Raw genomic sequence first — 26,116 nt, 5'->3', positions numbered from 1 at the left:
ACTGTCTTAAGACTATGGAGGAATTATTTAGCTTTTCCTCCCTTTAAATCCAGGATGTTTGGAAATACTTGTCTTAGGAAAGTTGAACTGATTGAATCATAACCATGTTACATTTGCAGAGATATAGTTAGAGTGACTGGGTTTATAGAAATTACCAACCCCCTTATCTAGGCAAAACTAGTCAGGTATAGAGACTGCAGTCAGTACACAGAATGAATTGTAGAGAAGATGCACTTATTCCACTGTGCTTGAATGTAGCAATTAAACTTCCCTGAAACACTGTCTAATTATCACCTTTTCCTTTCAGAAAACATAAGCAAACATTTAAAAAAATTATTTTAGGGAATCAGTTTTATGAAAGAGAATACAAGATGTCCGTCATTCCTTTTCTTCCTAGGATCACAGCTAGACTACATTTCTTCACTTCCTTTGTAATTATGGGTATCTATTTGACTGAGTTTTCTAGCCAATAAAATTTGAAAGAAAGCAAGGTGCACTGTGTTCAGGTTTGGCCCACAGAAATTTATCATGTGTGATCCTCTATACTTTTTTACTTATAGGAAAATGGAATGGAATTGAGCAAAGTGACCTTGAAAACTATACCTAGAAAATGGCAGGACAACAAGGTGGAAAGAACATGGATTACTGACTCACTAGGAGAAGCATTGTATTGGACTTCATGGAAAGATGATTAAGCCAATGTACACATTTTGGGTTGTTTGTTATAGCAGCTATTACTACCTTATGTAGCTACCTCACACACACCCACATCTTAAAATTCAAACTAATGGGACCTTGCAAAAATGCTGTTGACTTTAAGCTACAGAAACACACTGTTGGGGCATCTGGGTGGTTCAGTTAGTAAGCGTATGCCCTTGACTCAGGTGGTGATCTCAGGGTCCTGGGATCAAGCCCCACATTGGGCTCCTTGCTCAGCGGGGAGTCTGCTTGTCCCTCTCTCTCTGCCCCTCCCCCTGCTTCAGCTCCAGCTCCCTCTCTCTCTCAAATAAATAAATGAAATCTTTTAAAAAACACACTGTTATTAATTGTGCACCAAATAGTAGTCTAGGAGCCACTCCCATTATGAGTTTATTGTAGTTTCTCTAATTACAGATGTGAAGAAAACTAAGCCCATTAAAAACAAATCTTCAGAACAGTTATGATGAAGGATAAAGAGTGCTCTCCTTCCAAATCAACCTTAAGAAAATATAACAAGAGTGCTACCCACGGGTGAGACAGAAGAATCACTCACCTCCATGATTCTGGAAATATGGCACCAGAATTTTAAAATTTATGAAAACAAAAATGAAACCTAAGTTTGAGATTTCAAAAATTTTTGATTTAGGTGTACCTGAGGTTCTATTTATGAAGGCAAAATGACTAAACATTTGAAAAATAAGCATGTCAATTTTATCAACATCCGTAGGAAAATCTGATGACTTTAGGTCCTAATCTTTTTCTAGCATTATTAAGATATGATTAACAAATAAAAATTGTACATATTTAAGATATGCAGCATGTTTTGTTATACACACACATTGTAAAATCATTGCCACAATCAAGCTAATTACCACATCTGCACCTCACATAATGACCGTGTGTATGGGGGGGTGTGGATGTGGTGTGATAAAAACACTTGAGATCTACTTTCTTTGCAAATTTCAAGAATACAGTACATTGTTACTAACTATAGTCACCATGCTGTACATTCATATTATAACTGAAAGTTTGTACCCTCTGACCAGCATCTTCCATTTCCCTCACCTCCCCACCCCTGATAACCACCATTCTACTCCTGTTACTATGAATTTTGATCTTTTTAGATTCCACATATAAATAAGATCATGCAGTCATTTGTCTTTCTAAGCGTCTGGTTTATTTCACTTAGCATAATGTTTCCAGGTTCATGCATACTGTTGCAAAAGGCAGAATTTCCTACTTTTATAAGGTTGAAGAGTATTCCATTGTATCAGACCTAATTTTTTGAAAGGATAACTGGCTGTTCACATTTTGCAGTTTAGAACCGAAGAGGGTGAAAAAATAAAGTTCCATTGGGGGAGAAGGATATATCAAGATGCTTTTGCATTGCTACTAAAAAGAAGAAAAGAGAACGTGCACTTACTCATCTTTTTTGTTCTCTAGTTAAGGACATGTCTAAACATAGTCAATAAAATGAAATGCAGAGCAGCTCATATGGTTCATTCAGTTTTTCATTATAGATAATTACTTTCTATCCATTTATCATTATCTCACTGACTCAGACCAAAAGATTGCTATTTGGTTCTTTCCCTTTTGTCACTGCAATTATTTGGTTATTTGAGGCAAATACATTCTTCTTCAGTAATGTAGAAGTATTAAATTGAAAGTGTAGTGGTATTAAATTGTACTGATAATTACTAATACTCTACTTTAAGTCAGCAAGTGTGTGTTAAGTAACTCTAGAGCACCCGTCTGTTCATTTCTTTGTCAAGGTTGACACCTCCTTCCTACAAATAGATATTTTAAACAGATTTAACTGCTAATCAAAACATAAAATAGCAATTATAATGCAAGAAAAAAGAGTAATATATATATACATCAATATGTATATATGTACATAAATACATACACAGAATTATCCTAGCCCACTATCAAAGGTTATATAATCCTTAGCCTGCTTACTGAACTGAATTATATATAGCTTTTACATGCCTATTGTCAGCTTTTAAAAAGACTTCCAACGTCCTACTTCTGGGAACTAAAGCTCTCCGCCAAACCACCACATTCTCACACCATGAAATAAAGCAACTTTAAGGGTATCACTCATTTGTTTTAGGTTAAGTAACAACTGAAAGGAAGCACACTTAGCTCAGACAGCTATGCATGTGATGAACAAAATGTCACTTTTTTTACACACTGCCCTTGTCACTGTTTCTCAATATGGTTCTGCCTGTGCATACAAAATGTGGAAATAAACGCTCCCACCTTCAGGCTGTCTGAATGAATACAGTTCGTGAATCTGTGTTCATTTTTATAAAGATAGGCATTGTTTCAACCCTCTCCCAGCAATACACCATAATGCTGCCTTAAGATTAGAAGGTGGCTTGAATGCAAGAAGTTTCTGCTACCGTCCAAAGCATTTTAAGCCTGAAAACTATTGGCAGGTTAACAGCCATTGCAAAGAACACTGTTGCAAAGCACAGAGTCCTTTTGTTTTATTACAAATTCCTAATTTACTCAACATCTCACTGAGTTATTTTTTGATATTCTCTCTTAACCATCCTACACACACACACACACACACATGCAATTTGGAAGCTGTCAGAAATTGCATATAGGATTTAGAGGACTGCACAAACTAATGCTGAACTGAAGTTAATGGGGCTCTTCACCCGCTAGTCTTGGACAGTGATGTTCCAAATCATTAGCATGTCTTCTGTTTTTGGCAAGATCCCCCTGGTAGGACTGGGCTTCCAAACAGTCAGAGCCAGAATTTGTAACAGCAGCACTTTCTGCCTTCCACATGAATGACCAGAGCTCCCAGAGCCAGCAGATTGGTGGCTGCTCCTGACACTAGACCCTTTAGACCGAAGAAAGGGCTGGCATCAAGTGTTGTGAATTGATTACGTATTCTTTATTCTTTCACAAGTCCCATCTATTAAGGGCTCTTAAAATATCTGGCACTGATTTAGGCATTTTGTGATGGCCCTTACATCTGAGTTTTATGTAGCATCTCAAAGAACTATTCAGCTCCTTGTTACAGCCAAACCCCCTGACAGCAAGCCGCGTCTTGACTACATTATGTACTTTTCAGCAGATGGAGTTTGGGGATTCCTGTGAAATTGTGCAACAAAAGCACTGAGACACAGAAGGACAGCGCTAAGAGGGAAAAACAGATAAAAATAGCCAAAGAACAATGAACAACAGGTAACATTAGTATAAGTTTTAAAAAAAATGACAAGAGATTCTGGATTCATAACAGAGTTTGAGTTTTTCATTACTAAAGAGTTTTAAGAATGGTTGTATTTTATGAGAAAAAAATAAAAATAGAACAAGGGCAAGAAATATTAAAGAGAACATCGCTTCACTGTAAATTCAAACAGTCTAAGCTTTTCCAGGTATTTCCAAACATTTCATGTTTTAATTGGCTTCCCAGGGCTACAAGTCACATCCACTTAATCTTGTATTGATTTTCTAAGATGCTTCCTGTTACTATGACTACCCCAATCAATTAACTTCTTATAAGTAGCAAGATAATTTTCTTTCTTGTTTCTTTCCAATGAAGTCTGAATACTTTATTTCCACAAAAATATCTGATGTTGCCACTTATCTATTAAGGAACTACATTATGTTGGTAAAAATATTTGAAGCTTTTTGTTTAAAAACGTGTTTACAGATTCTGCACAGAGAAAGCATAACCGCAGTGGACCAATATCATGAGTGGCTTATCAAGCTGTGGTTGTGTTGATAAAAGTTCTCTTCGACTATGGAAAAATGCCTTTCATTTGGCCTTTTTCACAGGGAACTGAGAGGCTGGCATTCACTCAAGGAGGATTTTCACTGGGAGGAAGAAAATGGTTCTGCACAGGTCAGCCATTTGTGACTTCTTTAGTTAGAATTGTACTCCCTATCCCAAAAACAAATTTCACTTGTAGTACAGCATGAAGATTTGGTATGGGGGAGTGAAGTTACTCTAATCTGACCCTACCCACTTTTTCTTAAACACAGCCCTGGAAACAATAGAAACAAGAGTCATGAGAGACACTGGTCTTTGGAGTCAGACAACCTGGACTCAAACCTTTATGTCATTTGAGAAAATTTGGTTAAGTCTCTTAAACTCCCTGAAGTGTCATTTTCTGTCCTACAAAATGAGATCAATATAGTTACCTCCACGGCAGTATGGGGGCTCTCTAAATCTAACTTCTCCAACCTTCTATCCAAGTTCTTTCTTCTGCTCAAGAGATCTTTCCCAAGCACAGGAGTGGCCGGGTCATTTGCCTGTCCCAAACCTCCCCATGTCTGGAGAACACAGGCCAAATCACAAAGAATGTCATCAGCTCCATCCCATTGAAACAGTTCTCAGTCAGCCTTGCTTGGTTCACCTCTGGTCATTTGCCTCAATTCATTTCTCTGTCTAGCCACCTCGAAACAGATTTATCATGTATCTTCAATGCCTTACAGCTGTATGTGTGTTCAAAGCACCTCCCCAAAGTTTTCCTGTCCAAAATATTCTTCCTGTCCTTTTCCACTTAGCAAACTCTTGGTCATCCCTCCAGGCCAAGGATATATCCACAAGCGCCACCTTTCCAACTGTGCCTGGAGTTTCTCCCCAAGGAAACAAAAATTAATGTTCACCAGGTGAAACAATCTCATTTTTCATTTGGCTTCCAACATGAAAAAATATTTTATTTGGCAGCTAACATGAAAATATCTAGATGCTACTTAACCACACAGTGATTTAAAAAAATGTAATCAGTGTACTGATAACCTAAGCACTAAAAGCAAAATATCATGTTATTCAGATTCCCAAAGTCGATCAGCTTTAAGTCTAAATAGTCTAAGTAGTCACTGAATTGTGAGAAAACCAGCACATATGCAGAAAAGTATGCCACCTGACAAATGAGCTTCAATTACTCTGAGCATTCCCATCAATTACTCTGAGCATTCGCATCACCTGTTAGGTACAAGATGTATCATTTCTAATTTGAATGGTATAAATGAATAGACTGAGAGGCAAACAAGGTAAGTAATTTGCCCAAGTATTTAGTATGCAGCAGGCTTGTCATCCAAACCCAGACCTATCTGCCTCTAAAGCACATTCTATTTCCACTCTTCCATGTTCTCTCTCTATGGACCTTGCACTTTGATCATAGGCAGGTCCTAAAAGCAATAGTCTATGTGTCTTTCTTCCAGGTGTCAGATACTATCTCTAGCCAGGTCACTCAAAATACTCTTGCTTGAGAAAAAGGGCGTTGTTGTGTGCATTTAGACAGGTTATACAACCACCTAAAGAAGAAGAGAGGTGGGGCCTCTTCAAAGCACAGCTACATCATCCCATTAATAATATACGTCATTAAAGTAAGTTTCCTTCCTGGCACTAGACCCATTGATGCCCTTTCTTATTTTTACTTCAACTCCTTAGAATATTTTTTATGTTTGCTTAAATAAAAGTAACATATTATAGCAAGTTTATAGCATGATATAAATTATCACTGAGTTATTAAAAATATCCTCATCTCTTAATTTCCTTGACTGGGTTCACTGGAAGTGGTTTACTATTGTGGTAGTACTTGTAGTCTTGGTGATGGTTTAGTTGTGTTTAGCAATCTAAAGTTGCGTACATATCTTACTGAAAACATTTTTTGGTCTTATGCTAATCTCAAAAAAAAGCTTATTGATGCTTTGCATGAAACGGATCAATACGCAACAATGTTTCTCATGAAACATTGCATATGCATATGCAAAGTAAAACAGAGTAGTGGTTAGAAAAGTCATAAAATGTTACTTCAGTGGAAGACAAACTAGGAATTCATGCTTGTCGCAGTGAAAGGAACACTTTTAGCACATCTTCTATTCTTATTTGGAATTCCTATTGTTTTTGATCTAGGTACAGATGTAGACATAGACACATAGATACAGAGCACTTAAAAAACCAATCCAAACTGGAGAAAAACCGAGTTCAAAGGTTAGTAACAGGGGCCCCTGGGTGGCTCATTTGGCTAAGCATCTGCCTTTGGCTCAGGTCATGATCTCAAGGTGCTGGGATAGAACCCCATGTCCTGCTCCCTGCTCAGTGGGGAGTCTGCTTCTCCTTCTGCCTCCCCTCTCCCCCCCATACTTTGTCTTTGTCTCTCTCTCTTTCTCAAATAAATAAATAAAATCTTAAAAAAATAAAATAAGTGTTAGTAAGATGTCATATTTATTCCCCAGAAAGAGCTCCTTTCTTTTAAGTGTCATCCCAGGTGGCAACCAGGGGAAATCAACCCTGCTTCCTCAGTCTGGGTCCTGGGAGAAAGGAAAGGTGACCAAAACATTCATGCGGAAAAGAAACAAGGCAGTCAGCACCGGTCCCTGCTGAGGAGGGGATCCTTCCCTCTCCAACACAAACACAGAGATTTAAATTAACTGTAGTTCCTCTGTTGAAAAGGAAAAACAAAGCTGGGGGCATCACAATGCCGGATTTCGAGCTGTACTACAAAGCTGTGATCACAAAGACAGCATGGTACTGGCACAAAAACAGACACATCGACCAATGGAACAGAATAGAGAACCCAGAAATGGACCCTCGGCTCTTTGGGCAACTAATCTTTGATAAAGCAGGAAAAAACATCCGGTGGAAAAAAGACAGTCTCTTCAATAAATGGTGCTGGGAAAATTGGACAGCTACATGCAAAAGAATGAAACTTGACCACTCTCTCACACCATACACAAAAATAAACTCCAAATGGATGAAAGACCTCAATGTGAGACAGGAATCCATCAAAATTCTAGAGGAGAACATAGGCAACAACTTCTATGACATCGGCCAGAGCAACCTTTTTCACGACACATCTCCAAAGGCAAGAGAAATAAAAGATAAAATGAACTTATGGGACTTTATCAGGATAAAGAGCTTCTGCACAGCCAAGGAAACAGTCAAAAAAACTAAGAGACAGCCCACGGAATGGGAGAATATATTTGCAAAGGACACCACAGATAAAGGACTGGTGTCCAAGATCTACAAAGAACTTCTCAAACTCAATGCACGAGAAACAAATAAACAAATCATAAAATGGGCAGAAGATATGAACAGACACTTTTCCAATGAAGACATACAAATGGCTAACAGACACATGAAAAAATGTTCAAAATCATTAGCCATCAGGGAAATTCAAATCAAAACCACACTGAGATACCACCTTACGCCAGTTAGAATGGCAAAGATAGACAAGGCAAGAAACAACAATTGTTGGAGAGGATGTGGAGAAAGGGGATCCCTCCTACATTGTTGGTGGGAATGCAAGTTGGTACAGCCACTCTGGAAAACAGTGTGGAGGTCCCTTAAAAAGTTAAAAATTGAACTACCCTATGACCCAGCCATTGCACTACTGGGTGTTTACCCCAAAGATACAGACGTAGTAAAGAGAAGGGCCATATGCACCCCAATGTTCATAGCTGCATTGTCCACAATAGCCAAATCATGGAAGGAGCCGAGATGCCCTTCAACAGATGACTGGATTAAGAAGCTGTGGTCCATATATACAATGGAATATTACTCAGCTATCAGAAAGAACGAATTCTCAACATTTGCTGCAACATGGACGGCACTGGAGGAGATAATGCTAAGTGAAATAAGTCAAGCAGAGAAAGACAATTATCATATGATTTCTCTCATCTATGGAACATAAGAACTAGGATGATCGGTAGGGGAAGAAAGGGATAAAGAAAAGGGGGGTAATCAGAAGGGGGAATGAAACATGAGAGACTATGGACTGTGAGAGGCAAACTGAAGACTTCAGAGGGGAGGGGGTGGGGGAAGGGGATAGACTGGTGATGGGTAGTAAGGAGGGCACGTATTGCATGGTGCACTGGGTGTTATACGCAACTAATGAAGCATCAAACTTTACATCAGAATCAGGGGATGTACTGTATGGTGATTAACATAATATAATAAAATAAAATTAATTAAAAAAAATAAATAAATTAACTGTAGTTCCTGTCAGTGCTGGCACTTAGCACTTGAATTCGATAGCGGCTATGGCTAGCGGGGAAGCTCCCAAACACGTCCCAGTGGTCAGGTTTGCCTCCTGGACTGACTTACAATGCTACCATTACATGACTCCATAAAGCATGGAAGTTAGCAAATAGCAAGATACTGAGTTTATTCTTGAGATTTTTTTTTTCAATTTCTTACAAATAATATGAGATCTCCAGTTCTTCGTGTAGCTGAAGACCTAGTCCGTGCCTCATGCAAGAAGAAGATGGCATGTTAAATTTAAAAAAAAAAATTGTAAAATGCTAGATTACCATTCTGTGCTAAGTAACATGGTTGTAGTAACCACTTTTCTTTATAAAGCTAAGGAAACTTTATACTTTGTTGGCAATAGAACAGAATTAGGAATGAATCTACATGATATACGCATTTCCAAACATGCTTACCCTGTGTCCTCTCTCAACCCCTATTAACTGTCTCTATGGAGTTTTAAAAAAAGATGTTGTTTAAGATAAGACAGGAGCAAGGCTGACTCACCCAGAGCAAGTCAGGAAACCTGCATCAGGAAAAAGCTATGCAGAGAAAAAGGATCAGTGTGCCTTATTCACTTCAGAGGCAAAATCCAAACTGTGAATTCAATTTGGTTAAGATGTACTGCTGCCTGGAGAAGTAGACCATTTTTAGTGAGTCATCAGCCATCAATTTAGGTGCCTACAGATACAGTCAGAAATTACTATGAAACAGAGATCTGGATTATTTTGGCTATTCAACATAAAAAAATAAAGTCTAGCACTCTGGCCTAATGAATGACAAAGATATAATTAGCCATTTTAAAACAAGTGATATTTTCAGTGGTAAAAGTTACAAAAATAAACTGTTGACTTGCAAACTTCTAAAATGCATGTTGAATATATAGAAAATAAATAGTAACTAATATCACTCAAGAGTTAATTTGCAAATTTTTTAAAAAATTTAAAATTTATTCCATAAATATTGTATACAAAGTACCAGAAAGCAAACTACAGAGAGAAGAAAGACATCCTAAAACTTAAAAAGAAATCATCAATAGTAGGTTTATGACATGTCACTAATAATTGATTTTCCATTTTATAGTTCCTACCCAGGTAAGTGTCATTCACTGGAGGAAGCACCATTCCTATGTAAATTCCATGTGATGGCCCTTCCACAACAACAGCAAAAACCTGAATTAATTCTAGAGAAGTATTTCAAAACAGTGATTCCAAATCTTAGATATCAAGATACATATTGATTGTTTGCCTTTCTAATGGTTTTTTGGGCAACATGAAGATATGAATGATCGTATCCCCAATTCAGCAGGTTAAATGGAATAGCTTTAAAGCAAATATTTAACTAATAATTCATATACACAGGAAAAGAAAGAGAAACAAAACAAAAAAACCTGAACAGCTAATAATTAAAATCCAAAACATGCCCTTTGTTCTGATTATGAAGGTAAAAATCTCAGGTCATCACCCGCATTTATGCTTAGACATAGTGAGGTTTGTACCCAGTATTACAAACCCTATCTATTAAAAGGTCCATATCTTTCAACTTTTCTCTATAATCCTTCGTCTGGTTAGTGTTTTGGTGTTGGTGCTTAAAAACTACTTTAAAAAACGTTTTTAGTATTTTTTAAGTAAGACATTTTGTCATTCTAACACATTAGATAAGAGAAGTCAAACGCTGAAAGGCTGAGAAACTGCATAATTTGTAAATCTTTACCTGAAGGCCCTCAATAGCCAATCGCAGCATGCTTGGTGTAAGCTTGGAGGCTTGCTTGAAGGTGAAGTTACTCCAGTCTATGATCAAAACAAATCCATTCACTTGAAGCTCAGGATCTTCAATCATGGCTTCTAAGGAAAGTAAGATGGCACGCAAAATGTCCACCAGTGTGTACCTATCAGCAACAGAAATGGACTGCATTAAATCTAACAACCACTTTCGTCAAAACTGTAGAAAGTGTTTAATACGCTGAAAATTCCCTTTAAAATACCTCGGGAGTCTGAAGATAATTTTGTTTAGAAATCTTCTTCCAAGAGGAAATTTATTTGTTGCACTCCGGAGACGTATTAGAATTTAACATGTATTCTACCAAAACAAACTAAAATGCTTTTGAAAATATTTTGTTTCATATTTTACAACCATTTCCTTTACCTCCAGGCCTTCCTATGATTTTCTAAAATCTCATCTCAACTATCCTGAAAACTAGGCATGGTACTTTTGAAACAACTCAAGAATGCCCTCAGTAATACTGACATTTCACACCTTCACATTTGGAAAACTTGAGAATGAGATTTGAATGAGTTTCACCAATAAACAAGAACACTAGGGTTAAACAGCTATGGCTAAAAGTGTCAGCAGATTTTAATTACTCATATGGAGTTTACATCATAAAGATGCAATGAAAGAAAGAAGGATATGGCATTGAGTTTTTATCTTTCAGCCTTGCATGTTAGCAGAGCGCCCAGCACATTGTAGGAACCCAATGAATGCGCTTTACGTTCCTGTAAGATGGGAGTAGACTAGAGCACAAAGACACTAAGTGTAGAGTAAGACACTGCCTCAGCGAAGGCAGCAGAAGGAAGAGCAAAGAAAAGCCAAATTTGAGAAGTATTTTAGAGGTAAATTTGTTAAAATGTGATACTTAATTAGACACAGAGACTAAGATGGAAGGAAGAGTAAAAGATGACACAAAGATTTTCTAGCTTCCGAGCCTGAGTAAATGGCAAAACCTTTCAACAAAATCGATAATGCAAGTAGAGGATACAGTTGGCGGATGGCTGGAAATGTAGAGTTTGGAAGAAAGCCCATTGTAGAGTTGGTGAGAAGTCTGTAGTACACCCAGAAAGATATATCAAGTAAACATCTGAAAAAGTAAATCCAAAACTGAGGAGAAAGCTCAAGGGGGAAAATTCCAGAGTCAAAAAAACACAGTTCAAGTAAGTGAAGGAGGTGATGTATCAGAGCTGAGAAGAAAATGAAATAGTTATTCAAGAAGGAAATCCCAGCATTTCAAGGGGAATCACCAAATTTATGAAAATGGTAACATTTCAAGTTTTCCCCCTCAGATATTCAGGCGGAAACATCTAGAAAAAACTAGAGAAAGAAATGTTGACCTCGGGAACAGGTGGGATGGGGAGGGTTGGTGGACTAGGGGTAGAAATCCCTAGCATGGAGTGGAAATGATGGGCTCACCAGGAAGACAATAGGAGATAGTGAGTACATATGAGGGAGTAGTTCTATTTTTACTTTTAAAAACATTTGGAGGTGAATGGAGAAAGCATAGTAGTCCAGAAAGGAACTTCAGGCAATTTTTCACTTGCTCTGGGTCTCATTTCCTCATCTATAAAATCAGTAGTTTGGAACAGAAACCCTTTGGAAACCCAACATTACTCAAGCATACAGCATGGCGTCAGAAGACTTCAAGATAGAATCTCTTCCCTGTCCTTCATTAGCTGTGTGGTCCTGGACACGTCATCGATCTATAATTCTAAGGCTCAGTTCCCTTATATGAAAAAAATGGAAGTACCTGTGATTATCTTACTCTATCTCACTGGCAGTGGGGGGGGTTGGAGGGACGGGGATGGGGAGGAAAGTCAAGGACATGATTCAAGTGAAAGTACTTTCACAGCGCCAGGTATACAGCAAGTATTCAGGAAATGTTGGTTGGAATACATACAGAGCATACTTTTTATTGTAATGGTAACCACAGACACAGTATACTAAGCAGGATATAATCAGAACTGAAGGCTATTTGTATATTATACTTAAAATTAATGATGATCTTTAGATAGCTTATTACTCATAAAAGTCAAGGGTCAAGAGATTATTTTTAAACCTTTAGAAGGTACAGACTATTCTATAGGCATAAGGACATGGCATCCCAGAATACTTCCTGAATACACAAGATAATAAAATTTTTGCGTAAAGCTCTATTACCTATTTGTCTTTAAATCCGTAAAATACCTATGGCCGAATACCTTTATTTGTCACTCCATGGCTGGCCTGTCTCCTTTATAAATATAATAGCCTAACACAGTGTTATAACAAAAAGCCTATAAACCTACACAGACTGGAAAGATGGAGGAAGAAGGCTATATTTCTGGTTTAAATTAAGATACCTGCTAAACAATAATCATTTTAATTCCTGAAATTCATAATATCATGGTAAAACATTTTTAATTAGAAAAGCCCAATTTAGAATTTCTCCCCATTATGATAATTCTTATGTTACCTACAGAGTAACTATATAGCAAATAGCACTAATACCAAAATAGCATTAAGTAAAACTTGAATCTGAAATCAGATATGGAAGGATGATGTATTATTTCTAGTGAGAATAAACCAGAGCATCAGAAAAGGCAGAAATCAAGAGGCAATTTGTTTTAAATAATACACTTTAAGTATGGTTTTCCCAAACTGAGGCCAAATCAAGAGAAAAACCTGCAGACATATCATTATTCCCAAGGAAATACAATAAGGCAAATCCCATAATCAGCAAAGACGAAAAGCAGGTTTGCAAAGTTTCCAAGAGCAAATTTCACCAAGTTTTTAAATTTAATATCTTTCTTCAAAAAGAGAATCAAATGATCTTTATATAAATCATTTTGATGTCCAAATTGAAGAAAAGAAACATTAAAACATCTTAGCTAACCGCCTTCAAAGGGCAGGTCAAAACCACTCTTGCCACTCCAGTCCTCTGTTGTCAAACATGTCACATTACTACCATTAGCAGCTCAGCAGGCTCCGCATAAGCAGAACATTATTACATGAGATCTTGCCAAAGTCTGTCAAATATCTTCCAAAGAAATGGAGGATTTTATGAATTTTATATCTTCCAGGATCCTGCTTTCATTTTTCTCTTTGAAATTATTTTTAACTGTTATCATCTACAAATCTGAGGCCACTACAATAAGTGTGTTCATGTTTGAGGTTTACCTCCCAACTCTAGGAGCTCCACCATTGCTATTCTCCCCTTGTACGGTGGAAGAAAGCCATAAATAACAAATTAGCACATTAATGCAGCTCTCGACTGACTCTTGATTGTGCTTCCCAAAACAGCATTAAGTAAAGCCTGAATCTGAAATCGACTTGGAGAGGATGATGCATAGCATGTAGTAAGAAGAAATAATAACACCAGGAAGGAATTTTACAACTGGGGCGCCAGACTATATAGACCCTTGCTCTTGAAAGACAGCAGAGCTGCGATCATGTATAAAAACCGTATGGGGAAGACGGACCCCTGTATCTCCTATTTGCTACAGATACAATCAAAAGCAGGGAAGCTTGTTCTCCTGCCTCTGGCCAGGCAAGGACTGGGCTGCTGACTGGCCTGTGCTGTCCTGGGGCTTACAGAATGGCATCCTCTACAACTTCTGAACCATGCAAAGAGGAACCTAAATCACAAACAGGTCATTTCTTTCCCGTTCCCCAACCTTTTCTTTCAGCCTGACAAGGCAACACTGGCATCTGGGCATCACACTGAACAGCACAACAGCAAACAATTTCCCCTTGTCACTAAATCAATCAGCTCTTATTAAATTCTTCATTAAGGCTGCCCCCACCCCTCAGTTTTCATTAAGCCACGTTTCTCATGTCTGAAGCACTTCCTATTAGAAAGGTGCAGAGGGGAAAGACAAAGGCAAAGAATTGTCTCTATTAATGCCTCGGGGTATCATTAGCTCTAAAGCTGATGAACCTATCTAGGTGTTTTATATTACTGAGTGGTAATAATAATAATACTTCTATCTGTGGGATCGTTTCAGATTGCCAAGGCAATTTCAAACGCATTATCTTAATCTCAAAACAAGCCCAAAGTCTCTAAGCTGGCTTTGTTCCTATTATTTTGGAGATGAGGACACAGGGTCTCAGAGAATTGGAATGGTTTGACCAGAATCACCCTGGGAGTAAAGCGGGGAGCCATGATGAGAAGCCGGGTCGTTCTGACACTTGGGTTCTCTGCACGCCCCGTGCTATCTCATACCTAGAACACAGTCTAATGAACAGCTGCTCTGCCTTTTTCAGGTCTCCGTGGCATGCGTGTCAGAAGACAGATCAGAAGTCAATACGAACGTGGTACCATGCCCAGTTCCAGGGCATGCTCCAGGTCTGGCCCCAGCAGCAGGCTTTGGTGAAGGAAAGGCGAGAAGACATTCCTAAGAGTCTGAATGGGAAGAGGCGAGGTCTACAAACCCTAGAGAAAGTAGGAACCCTGAAATATTCATCTGTCTGGCTTGTACCACTGAGCACAGAAGATTAGCTGCATGAGCCTTGCTTTATTTTTCCTGCTGTGGGAATGCAGGTGAGTGAGAACACGTGAATCACTGAAAATGCAACAACTACAGGAATAATGTCTTTCTTTGGGGAAAAAGAAAGGTAAAACAATGTGTACCTACTGCCACCAGAATAACATAAAATAAAAAAATGAAACAAAACAAAATAAAGTAGAACTATGCTGGAAAAAACGCAAACGTCAAAAAGGCAACTCTTCTTTTTAGGGTAGGACACTCTAAGCAAAGGTCTGCTAAGTGCAATCTTTGTCTTTGGAGATTTATTCCAGCAGCTGAACTTTGTAATTTTCTATTCTGATCTTCAATCAAGATTTTCTAAACGATAGATGGAATTCTTTCCCCTAGATTTGTTTTTACCTAGACTCCTGTCGGTCACTGTCTATACACACACAAAAAGCTTGAACAATTCACTTACTAGTTGTATGGTCATGAGTGAGATACTTCACCACCCAGCGCCTCGGTTTCCTCAACTGCAAAATGTGGGTGTCAATAGGACCTGCCTTGTAGGATTGTGGTAAAGATTTCATAGATCAATGTTTGTAAAGGGCTTAGAAGAGTGCCTGGCACATCACACACGCTATAAAAGTGTTTTAAACGAATGAATAAATGAAGTAATTAATGAATGAATTAACATGAAACAATAAAAGGTCAAATTCAGTTAATGGAGAAGATGATGTTCTCTCTGCACAGCACTGAGGAGCCCGCAGCTGCCCCTTTGCCCTGAACCTCGAGCGCAGGCACACGGTACCCCATTAAGCACTTACACTCTCTCTGCTAGACATTTAGTGCCTCATGTTTTTTCTTCCCAGAGGTCATATGCCCCTTGATGGTACAAAGAATGCGTTACATGTCTTCATTTGCCCCTGGCACCTACTAAATTTCTATGTATGTAACAAACGCTTGACTCAGGTGTACTTTAAAAAAAAACGATTTAAATCGAGTACTATTTGCTCAGTTTGTTATTTGATGTTGTAAAGATATGATACACAGGGACATCCTTCCCCCCATCAGGAGTGCTGTTTATTATGTTAGTAAAGTATATACACCTGCTCTCAGTGATGTCAAAGAGCTCGACCTTTCCCAGAATGGAGGAAATGTATTCATTCACTGAGGATAACATTAATTTACTAACTGTTGACTTCTGTTTTAAAATATCTTTGAACATTTCTTCTGAGGCTTCCTTTCAGTGCAGTGTAGTAACTTCAAATCCTTTGTTTCTCTTCACCTTTGTTTAAAGTTGCATATCTAAAATATGAAAATAGCCCAGTTCAAGTCAGACCCCATCAACATCCTACTTTAAGGTTGGCACTCTTGGTCTTTGCCGTTATTTCAAGATTATTTCACTAATTACTGTATAATTGCCCCAGTTTCTAGAGACCGTCCTATTTTTTCCAGAGATTTGTTCCAGTATTCCACTAACATTTCTCAGGACAATTTTTTTTTTTCGTTCCCATTTTCCATGGTATGAACTAAGAGCATAGTTTGGAATAAACTGAAGTTTCCGGAATATTTGTGAAAAGAGCCTCCTTATAAGGAAACAGTACAGAAGCCCTGCTGGGACAGAAGTCCCGTGGAATCCACACTTGCCATTTCCAGTTTTGACTGAATCTCAAAATCCACCCATATAACACAGCACAAGATGCCTCCAGGATTTGAAGCGTAAGGATTCCTGACCTCGGCACAATATACAACACTGTAAAACAAAAAGTTGAAACATATTTAAACAAATATACATAAATAAAAACTTTAATAATCTGAGACAAGAAATCTTCAAAAATCAGGCCTCAAAATTAAGCCTATATTCTTTGTTCGTTTGTTTTAAGATTTCTGAGTATGAGTGTTTCTTCCTAATTATCTAGTTAATTGCCTTTGACTATTCCTAGTAATTTTTACTTTATTTTGTTTTATTTTATTTCAGTGCACTTCCAGAGAAGAATAAAACTTTGTGGCTGAGAGTAAAACAAATTTGTATAGTCTATGGCTGTGTTAAAATGTTAATTTATTATCAACACAACCTATCTTCAATTTGGAGACTGACCACATTACTTTCATACATGGGAGCATATTCACAAGTCAATCCAAACTTGCAAATATCATTTTCTTTTTCATGAAAACGCCACACAATAAGAATAGACAAACTGACAATAATATGGTTTTTAGACAAATTCCAGGATAAGTTAGAGAATCATAGTATGATGTTGGACCTGCTGGTCTTCTACCCCCTCCAAAGCTTCGATACTATACGTGATGATCAATGTTTATCACGGCAAGCCAAACACAGTGCAAGATGGTCAGTGCTTCGGAATTGCCACTATATTAGGAATCATTTTGGTTTAGCTGTATTTAATTGCTTTCTAATGGTTATTAACCAGATTCCAGATAAATGCTTGTTTGATGTACCAAAGTCTAGAGAACTACTTTATAATGCTAATGAAGTAAAATACTACTTACGACCTACAGGCCAACTATCAAAATGGGTGACATCATTATGTTTCAGGTGACCCAATTTACTCATGAATATTCACACGAATTTCAACTTCTCAGATAGCTGCTCCCATGCTCCAGAGTCTAAACCGTGATCTACTTGCATTCCAAGCTTCCTTTTCTTAAGATAGTATGATCTCTTCTAGCTTCATGTTACATTACCCTCACACTCTATGGTTGCAATCAGGTGGACAATTTGAAGGTATCTTCTGAGTCCTAGCAGGGTACGATCCTTCAGGAAGGAAACACAGCATGTGATGTGTGGAAGACTACTAGATCCTAGTAATGTGGTGTAATAATTCAGCTGTTTGTAATTTGGTGGAATTTATTCTTGTTTTCAGAACTTATGTGAGACAGTCTGAAAGAAATGAGCTAACATTGTATGAATCTTTACCAAGGTATGGCCTGCTCAACACATGTAATAAATCATCTGACCCTGTTCTATCCTCTTTAGAAAAATCACAGACCACATTGAAAGTCATTCTGACATTTCAGAATTTCAATTATTTTTTAGATATGTTAGAAGACAGGTACACTGTAAATATTATTATTTTACTTCAGTCTTCCTGAAGATTCCATCTCTCCTATAAAAGCCTTGGAAATCGTCCAATTCTCAGCAATAACCTGAAACTGACCTGCACTACACTGCAGTATAAAGAGACACTATTTTATTTATAGTCACCATCTCACACACATTTACTGTTGCTAGTCTCCCGAGGAGCACAGAAAACTATACTACAAATTTAACATAGGAGAAAACATACATCAGATCACTTCCTACTTAGAATCTTTTTTTTAAATGCATAACTCACTTCCACTCAACAAATATCAACAAGCTTTAACTCTAGTTCATGTGCTATTATAAACACAATACCATAGGACTTAGTCTTTTTTGTTATACAGATTAGTGATTTCAGAAGTCTTTACAAAATTTTTCAAAATTTAATTTAAAAAATCTTGCTTTTCCCTTTGGGAAGTTGAAAATAACCTGTTTCCAAATAAAGGGGACATTTTCTTCTACCTCATTTCTGGAAATTCCCTGTGTAATGGACATTCCCACCTATTCTTTCTTTAAAACAATGCTACTCTACTTTCTTAAAACAATGTTATTTTTTTAAAAAAAAGATTGTTGAAAGCCAGGCAAGTCACTGAACAACTCAAGGAAGGCGGTCAGAATTATGATCAGATGTGCAGTCTTCTCAAGAGACCCAGGGTGTTTGGTCTGGCAGGATGAGAGCAGGCCAACTCACAGAACAGGAGAGGCGTGGGGACCAAGAGAATTTGGCATGTGGCAGATCTACCTAACAGAACAGCAGTATGGTAAACATCGAGGGAAGGTGACACAGACTTCGTTAAAAGTCAAGTCAGATAAGAATTGAAGCTGCAGAGGGTAGAAAGGAAAAGGATTCAGACCCAAGGTAGGAAAGGAGCTGATGACACCCTGATACTACCAGGAAGGAACTTCCAGAAACCATCCTGCAGACTTCTGAGCAGTTCTTACACACATATCCCACTGATAGAAGTTTACAGAGTAGGTCAGGAGGATGGAATCGTTTATCCACTAGTCCTTGTTACTGGATATAGGCATATCTGAGATGGGGGGCAGGTAGGAAGTAAAGAATGATTTTTTTCCCTAAGAATATAGGAGGAATTTTAGACAAGCTCTAAATAACTCATATCCCTTCTGATCTTGACATAGTAGAACTTTTTGATTATACCTGTTTATTTCCAACCATAGAAGTAGAATTCACAATTTTTAGTCTATAGTTCCTGATAGAGTATTTTTACAGGACATTGCTTCTCATTTTTAACTTCACATATATGAAATTTTAATGTTTAAGATTTTTGTGTAGGTTTAATAAAATACTTTTATATACCAAATAATAAATCATCTCCCACTGCAGACTTCCAAGGAGATAGATTTTCATTATTATTAACCTATCCTTTATATGAAAGAATAAGACAGACGACTAAAACACAGTTTCTTTAGTAAATCTGGAGTAATCAGCTTCCCATATACATGAGAACTATAAATGACTTTCATCTTAATAAGGCTTATAAGTCAGTATGAATATTAGTTCACTTATAGAAATAAGTGGAAAAAGGTCTGATCTATATGCATGTCTCTCTGAATGCAATCTGCCTCTCTAATGGTACCTTTGACAGACTCTGAGATACATTTAAATATAAAATTTCCACGGCACCCATTTCATTGTAGTTCAGTAAACAAAATGCCAACCTAACTGACATATGGATTAGGTTCCTTCTTGAATAGTTTTTTTTTTCAATTTTGATATACACAATAATTGGTTTGCATGACCCTACAATGTACATCTCAGATGGGGGGAAAAAAACTTCTTAAAGAGAAACTGCGGTCAAAGATGGCGTTTCATGGGCCTTTAAACTTTGCCACCTGATAAAAAGTACAGTGAAACCTTTATAAGTAACCAAAATAAGGAACAGAACTCCATTTCCCCTTAATAGCTAACTCTGTAAGTTTCTTAGCTTTGTGATTTCTTAGGTAGTAATTTGTCTTTATATTTACCTAAAAGAAATCAGAGTAGTTCTCAACTTAGAATTACAAGGAACAGGTTAACTAAAGAGTAAAAACCTGTTAAAAACATTCGCTTACATTCCAAGTTTCCAACAGTCTGAGAAGCCTCTCTAGAAAGCCGTAAAATCAATAAGCTTTGTCAGTAGCTCTAAAAGTCTTTTACAATTGTTCCAGAGATGTTTCCAACTAACCAGATGCATCAAAAGTCACCATTCACAGAACTAAAAATACACCAATGTTATAACAACCAGCTCCTCATGATTCATAGTTCTGGTAACATTTTCAAGTTCCATGAAATATATTTAGCTTTGAACTTAATTGAAACTACCTTACACAAGACCCTTTCACAATTTTTTATGTCTTTCAGTCTGAGAAAATAATTTTGACTGAGGAAGTAGAATAGTCCTTCTCTGCACTTTTCTGTTATAATGTAGATGAAATAAGAATATAATTTCTCCTCCATGAAAAAGAAATAGAATTCAAAAAGTCTACCAAATGACATGTCTGAACATTTTTCACTTCCTTACAAAAGATAAAAAATCACATCAGACAGGAAACACACGCTTCAGATTAGTGACAGGTGTAGAACGAGCATACCAGTCAGCCTTTATTTTCAGTGTCAGTAGGCATGCTCAGCGACAGAGGGTACAACTCTCCTTCTCATTGAAGTGACACACATCATATTATTCCTTCATCTACACATCACCAAGCAGAAAAGTTCCCAAGCAACAAAAGTACTTGATCTTGGTTGAATAAAACTACTTGATCTTGACTGAATGTCAAGCTATTCTTTAAAAATAAAACCTCCGTACTAAGGAGACAGATGATGATGATGGTGATGATGGTGATGATGGTGATGATGGTGATGGTGATAATGAACCTAGTTTAAGAGTTTCATTAGGAGGAAGAAGGAGAAGTTGTCTCCATTCTTATCCTTCATTTCTCCACAGAACAGTAAACTTACTCAAGAGGTGGAAAATTTAGCAGCTTTATTTAGAAGTTGAATGATTTCAATTGCAACACAATAACAGGATTCAGGAAGCACTTAAAAAGCTGCAGTAGAAACTAGGCGCTCATGAAGAAAGAGTTTCAAAGGCAGGAATAAAAGCCTTTCTCCCACCCCTGAGGATGCCCACCAGAACCTCATTTTGTAGTTCCAGTTTTTCTTTTCCCCCAGCCAAATAAACACATCAAAGCTGTAAAACCATGACACTACTCAGGGTAAATTCTGGAAAATGGGAGAGTAAAAGAATCCCTAGTACAAGTTTGAATTTAGGATTTACCTGCTCTGATCCCAGTTGGCTGCAAAAAGGACTAGAATCTTCCTGCCATAGTGGTCCAGATTGGCCAGGCCCCCAGGGAAGCCATCCTTCAGTGCCTGCTTGATGCCAGGGTCAGTGGCCTTGAAGCTTTTGAACATGTCCAGGTTCTGCTGCCGGTACTCAAAGTACTGGGCCAGGAGGCGGAAGGCCTCAAAGTGATGAAACTTCCTGGCCCGCAAGAAGCGTAAGATGAAGGCATCATCTGTGCGCAGAAAGCCAATGTCCGGCCTGGTGATGACCATATCCCTCACCTCCTGGATGTCCTGGTGCAGTGTGTCTGGGTTCTCGTTGAGCTCCAAGCGAGCTTTTTCCAGGGTCTCAGGAGAGAGACCAGCTTGTAAATGAGTCATTGTTCTGCTTATTCCTGAACCTTCCCTTCCTCTTGCTGACTGTCCCACAACAAACTGGCCTTGGCCACCACAACGTTCTGGCGGACCTCACTGCTGCCTGCTTCCTCTTCTGTACAGGAAATTATTTGTCTTGGTGTCCAGACTAGTACCCTGTTGCTCCTGCTTTCCCGCAGCTTTTTTTCTGGGGGGGTATAAACTTCTTTTCCCACCCCTTAAAAACAACACCTCACTTTGGTTCCTTCTTCGCTTTCCTTTAAAGAGATGTGGACCTCTGGCAGGCCCAACACTCCCTGTCCTTCCTCAATCCTAACAAAACGCCCCTAAGCCCACCCAGCACGCTTGGCACTTATCTTGGTACTGTCCTCTTCTCTTCCAAGATGTAACAAAAACAACCCCCACGCACATCTCAGCCCCAGCTCTGTGATGCTTCTGCGGTCCCTACTGAAGGATGCGCCTGCCAGGGATAACGATGGGAATTCTGATTAATAATAAGGTGGCTCTTCAGCGCTGAGCTCCAGGGCGGGGAGAGAGCGTCTTTGCCAGAAAGAAAAAGAGAGAAAGGGAAAGAGGGGGGAAAGGAGCTTATTTTTCCTTCTGCTTATTCAAAAATGTTATTTTTAAAAGACATTTGTAGGATTTTGTTTAAAATGATTATGATCCAGTTAGGTGGAGACTCTGCAGATAACGCACCTTCCCTCCTCCCCTCCTAGATACACCGTGATCTCAGAAGGCACCAGAAGGGTTTCTGGTGGCGTTGGCACCAGCGTGGGCTTCCCCCCCACCCCAGCCCCACCCGCAACTTCTGCCTTCCTCTAGCCTTTATTTCAACGGAATTATCGGGGGGGGGGGTGCGCAGGGAGGAGGGGGATCTCTCCCACAATATACGTTTCCAAATGCGAGGTTGGGGGCGGGGGAGAGAAGGTAGGGAAGAGGAGTGGAGAATAAAATTAAAATGTCTCTACCTTTTCTACAAAACCCCAAAGCAAGAGAGAAGAGCAGCGGGCTCCTACCAGCAAACCCGGAGGCGGGGACGCTAAGCAATGCGGCACTCCCTGGCATCCATCAGCCCCGGCTTCGGCGGCGGCGGCGGCGGCGGCGACAGCAGCATCAACTCCTCTCCGTGGGATGGAGCGAGCAGAGCAGAGGGGCGGCAGCTGGGACCCGGGCCGAAGACGCACTGGGGAGCAGCCGTGACCACATCTTCCGCGAGCAACCCGCTGCCTCTCCCAGCAGGAGGGTGGGGGTGCGCAGCTAGGGCCACCGGCGTCCCAGGTCCTCGCCTGGCCCTGCCATTCGCGTTCCCGGTAGAGGAGAAGGGAGGGAGCGGGGTTCGAATGCCTGGATGGAGAAGGCCACGCGGGCGGCCGCCGCCTTTGTGCGCCGGAGCGGGGGCGGTGGGCGCGGCGGGGCGGCTGCTGCCGGGCGCGGGCCTCTCCCGGTGCGCGCCGGGCGGCGGGATTCAGGCGCGCCCGTCTGGGCTGCTGCTGTGGCTGCTGCTGCTGCAGCTCCGGCTGCCGCGGCTAAAAGAGGACTCGGCTCAGCCCAACTCCTCTCTAATTATCCCAGCACAGATCGAGCTGCGACGTAAGCGCTCACTCCGCTCGCGCACGCACCCCGCTCCTCTCGCCCTGACTCGGCTGGGTAGCACGGCAATTTCCGCGGCATTCAAATATCCTGAGCCCCAAGTTTAGCCTTCTCCTTGTCCGCACTCCCCGGCAGACTACTCGAGAGGGCATCACCTGGCCAGGCGGGGCTGCGACGCCTCGCAGCGTCCCCACGCCCCTCTCTCACCCTTTGTGTGCAAGACCCCAGAGCGGCCGGGGAGTAGCCGTTGTGGATGGTAATTCACATGAACAGGCATTTTCGAGGTCCCATAGGAGATCATTTTGATGTGGAAAGTGTACGGAAATATTTTGTACTTGCTGCATTTGTTGTTGACAGAAATGTTCGATTTAGAAAAGAAGACCAGAGTGATTCCAAAGCACTGTATTGATGACTAAACCTCCGGAGGAACTTACATGAATCGTATTTCAGCCATAAAGTCTGGCTGCTGAATTACTATTGAAGAGAATGGAAATGAGCACCGGGGCAAAAAACAAAAACAGCCCCACAGGAAGGAAAAACAGACACCCTTCCACTCATTCCTCATCTCATAATAAAGCAAATATTTCTGGAGACGCATGCAGTCATTCCCTTTAGTTTTATACATCTGTATCCTAGAATCATCATAAATGAACAGGAGTCTGAGCTTAAGATGACTGTCTGAGGGTTTGAGGTAAAGGAATGTTTTCTCTTTTCAAAGCACAGTATGTATTACTGAGCATGTCACTAAGAGCAACTTTGGCTTACAAACCAGCATGGGTCCTAAATTCAAGCCAACACAATGCAACAAATATTTCCTGAGCTCCACTGTGTGTGGGGGCGTTGTCTTGGTCTATGGATGGAATAGGTGGTCTTGAAGATAGGAAAACCTTGTCATCCTTGATGACCATTAGAACACTCAGATTATAGGCACACACTTTTTGTTGCTTTTTAGCAATGGTGTTCACAAAAAGAAAAAAAAGAAGAGGGATGGCAGACCTCTAGTATTTTATTAATTAAATCAATGCAAAGTTTATTAAGAACCAGAATAAGAGAATACCTTACACACACACAAACACACACAGTCATTATTCCCAAGGAATTTACACTTTAAATAACGAAGGCAGAAAATTACACACACACACACACACATATAATGTCCTTCTAAGACTTCATATAATTATGACTCTTCAAAAGCATTTCGAATGTCATATGAACTATTAAAATAATTTGGTTCACAGTTCAAAAATTTTTGAAAAAATTATTTTTGACCACTATTTTAGAACTTGAAGAAATTTAGTGTCACGTGAACTGTATAAACAGGTTTTATAAAGAGGTTGGTTCTGACAGTTCTCCATGGATCTCTTGTGTGTCAGAATGTCTTAAGAGCAAGGCATGAATTGCCTTTTTTCCAGACCGTCTGTTCAAGGCCATGTGTACAGTGTATGCAGTGCACAGCCTTGAAAGAGTGTTGGAAGCTGGAGCTAGTCCCTTCGTCCGAATGAAAGCTTTGCTCAGAGCTTTGGAAGGTAGAGGTAGCATCTCCCTTCTGAGCAAAAGGCAGGCAGGTTAATTTTGGTTCCCTGATCTCCAAGCTACTGCCCCGTGATGCCACCCACTATGTGCACCGGTAACATCTGACCCTCTTCTCCTAGGCTTGAGGGTATCAGGGCTCAGGAAACAAGCATAAAATGTGCTGGTGCTTAGACTGCTTCTGTGCCTGGGTGATAAAGTTGTTTATCCCTAACCCAAAGGTTTTGCAACTTCTACAGCAGACATGAAACTCTGAACAGGTAAAGCTGTTCGCTTGCAAGTAGGGTCACATCTTAGAACCTACAGGTGCTTAAAAACTAATTACTTAATTTTGTTCTCTGAGATGGAAATGGTAGACCATATTTTCAGAAAGGAAGTATGAGATAAAATTTTTGCTGTTCCAAGGTATGGTGTGACCTGTATTTAGTGATGGTGTTTTTATTATTTATCAGTGATCGATTTGCTTCAAATAAGGTTCATTTTAATCTACCATCTATCGGTGTATGATGTAACTCACCTCTGTCATGCGGTAGGCTTGTTGGAGTAGGTCAGATGTGTTATGTAAGAATCTTTTCACTATATTTACAAACTATTAAGTCCTTAGTCCAATAATTTTACTACTATTCTCTCTCTACTTTAACATTTGCAATCAGTTCTGAAACCAAAATAAATATACAGAGTATTCTAAGAATTAAACAAGGTGTTTATCCAGATGATTTCAGAGCATTTGATTCCCATTCAATATTAATTTCCTTTGCCAAATTATTGCAAAGTAATGTAGGAACTAGAATAGGAGAATACATTAACTAAACAAAAGGACTCATTAAAGTATTGTTGGGAAAATAATTAAATTAAGGACTTCCGGTGTTTTCAAGGAACCTGAAAGCAGTTTGGTTTACTGCCATACTTAAAGTGGACAGAATAAGTAGTTTACATTTTAAAACAATTTATCCCATCTATAGTTAAATAAAATATACATGCGGAAAGGGGCACAAATCAAGATGCACAGCTCTACGGCATATTACAAAACAATCACTTATATAAATACCCACCCAGGCTAAGGAATATAACACTGTTAGTACCCACAGAGCCCTCCTTCCTGCGTTTTAACTACTTGCCTTGCCTCCCAACAAAGGAAGCCACACCATCTTCATTTTGAAAATAATCACTTCCTTGTTTTTCTTTAAAATTTTTATAAACTATATGACTACGCACTATAATTTAGTTTTTCCTGTTTTTTTTTTAACTTAAGTGAATGTAATCATTCATTGTAATTTTGTGACTGGCTGCTTTCATTCAATATTATGTTT

General features: G+C 39.2%; 1 protein-coding gene across 4 annotated transcripts in view; it reads right to left on the bottom strand.

The window, feature by feature from the left end:
- The window catches only part of CLVS2 (clavesin 2), an 83,911-nt gene extending 61,072 nt beyond the window's left edge, over positions 1 to 22,839 (bottom strand). For all 4 annotated transcript variants that reach the window (XM_034669078.1, XM_019800140.2, XM_002919689.4 and 1 more), the window contains exons 1-3: positions 22,703 to 22,839; positions 21,304 to 22,226; positions 10,415 to 10,589 (exon numbers count right to left, since the gene is read on the bottom strand). In XM_034669078.1, coding sequence (XP_034524969.1) covers positions 10,415 to 10,589; positions 21,304 to 21,692 — 564 coding nt within the window. In that variant the 5' untranslated portion in view covers positions 21,693 to 22,226; positions 22,703 to 22,839. The remainder of the gene's footprint in view (positions 1 to 10,414; positions 10,590 to 21,303; positions 22,227 to 22,702) is intronic.
- Between the last annotated feature and the right edge of the window lie 3,277 nt (positions 22,840 to 26,116).

Source organism: Ailuropoda melanoleuca, chromosome 10, assembly GCF_002007445.2.
Source record: "Ailuropoda melanoleuca isolate Jingjing chromosome 10, ASM200744v2, whole genome shotgun sequence".
Taxonomy (NCBI): domain Eukaryota; kingdom Metazoa; phylum Chordata; class Mammalia; order Carnivora; family Ursidae; genus Ailuropoda; species Ailuropoda melanoleuca.
This window is presented reverse-complemented; position numbering and strand designations above follow the sequence as displayed.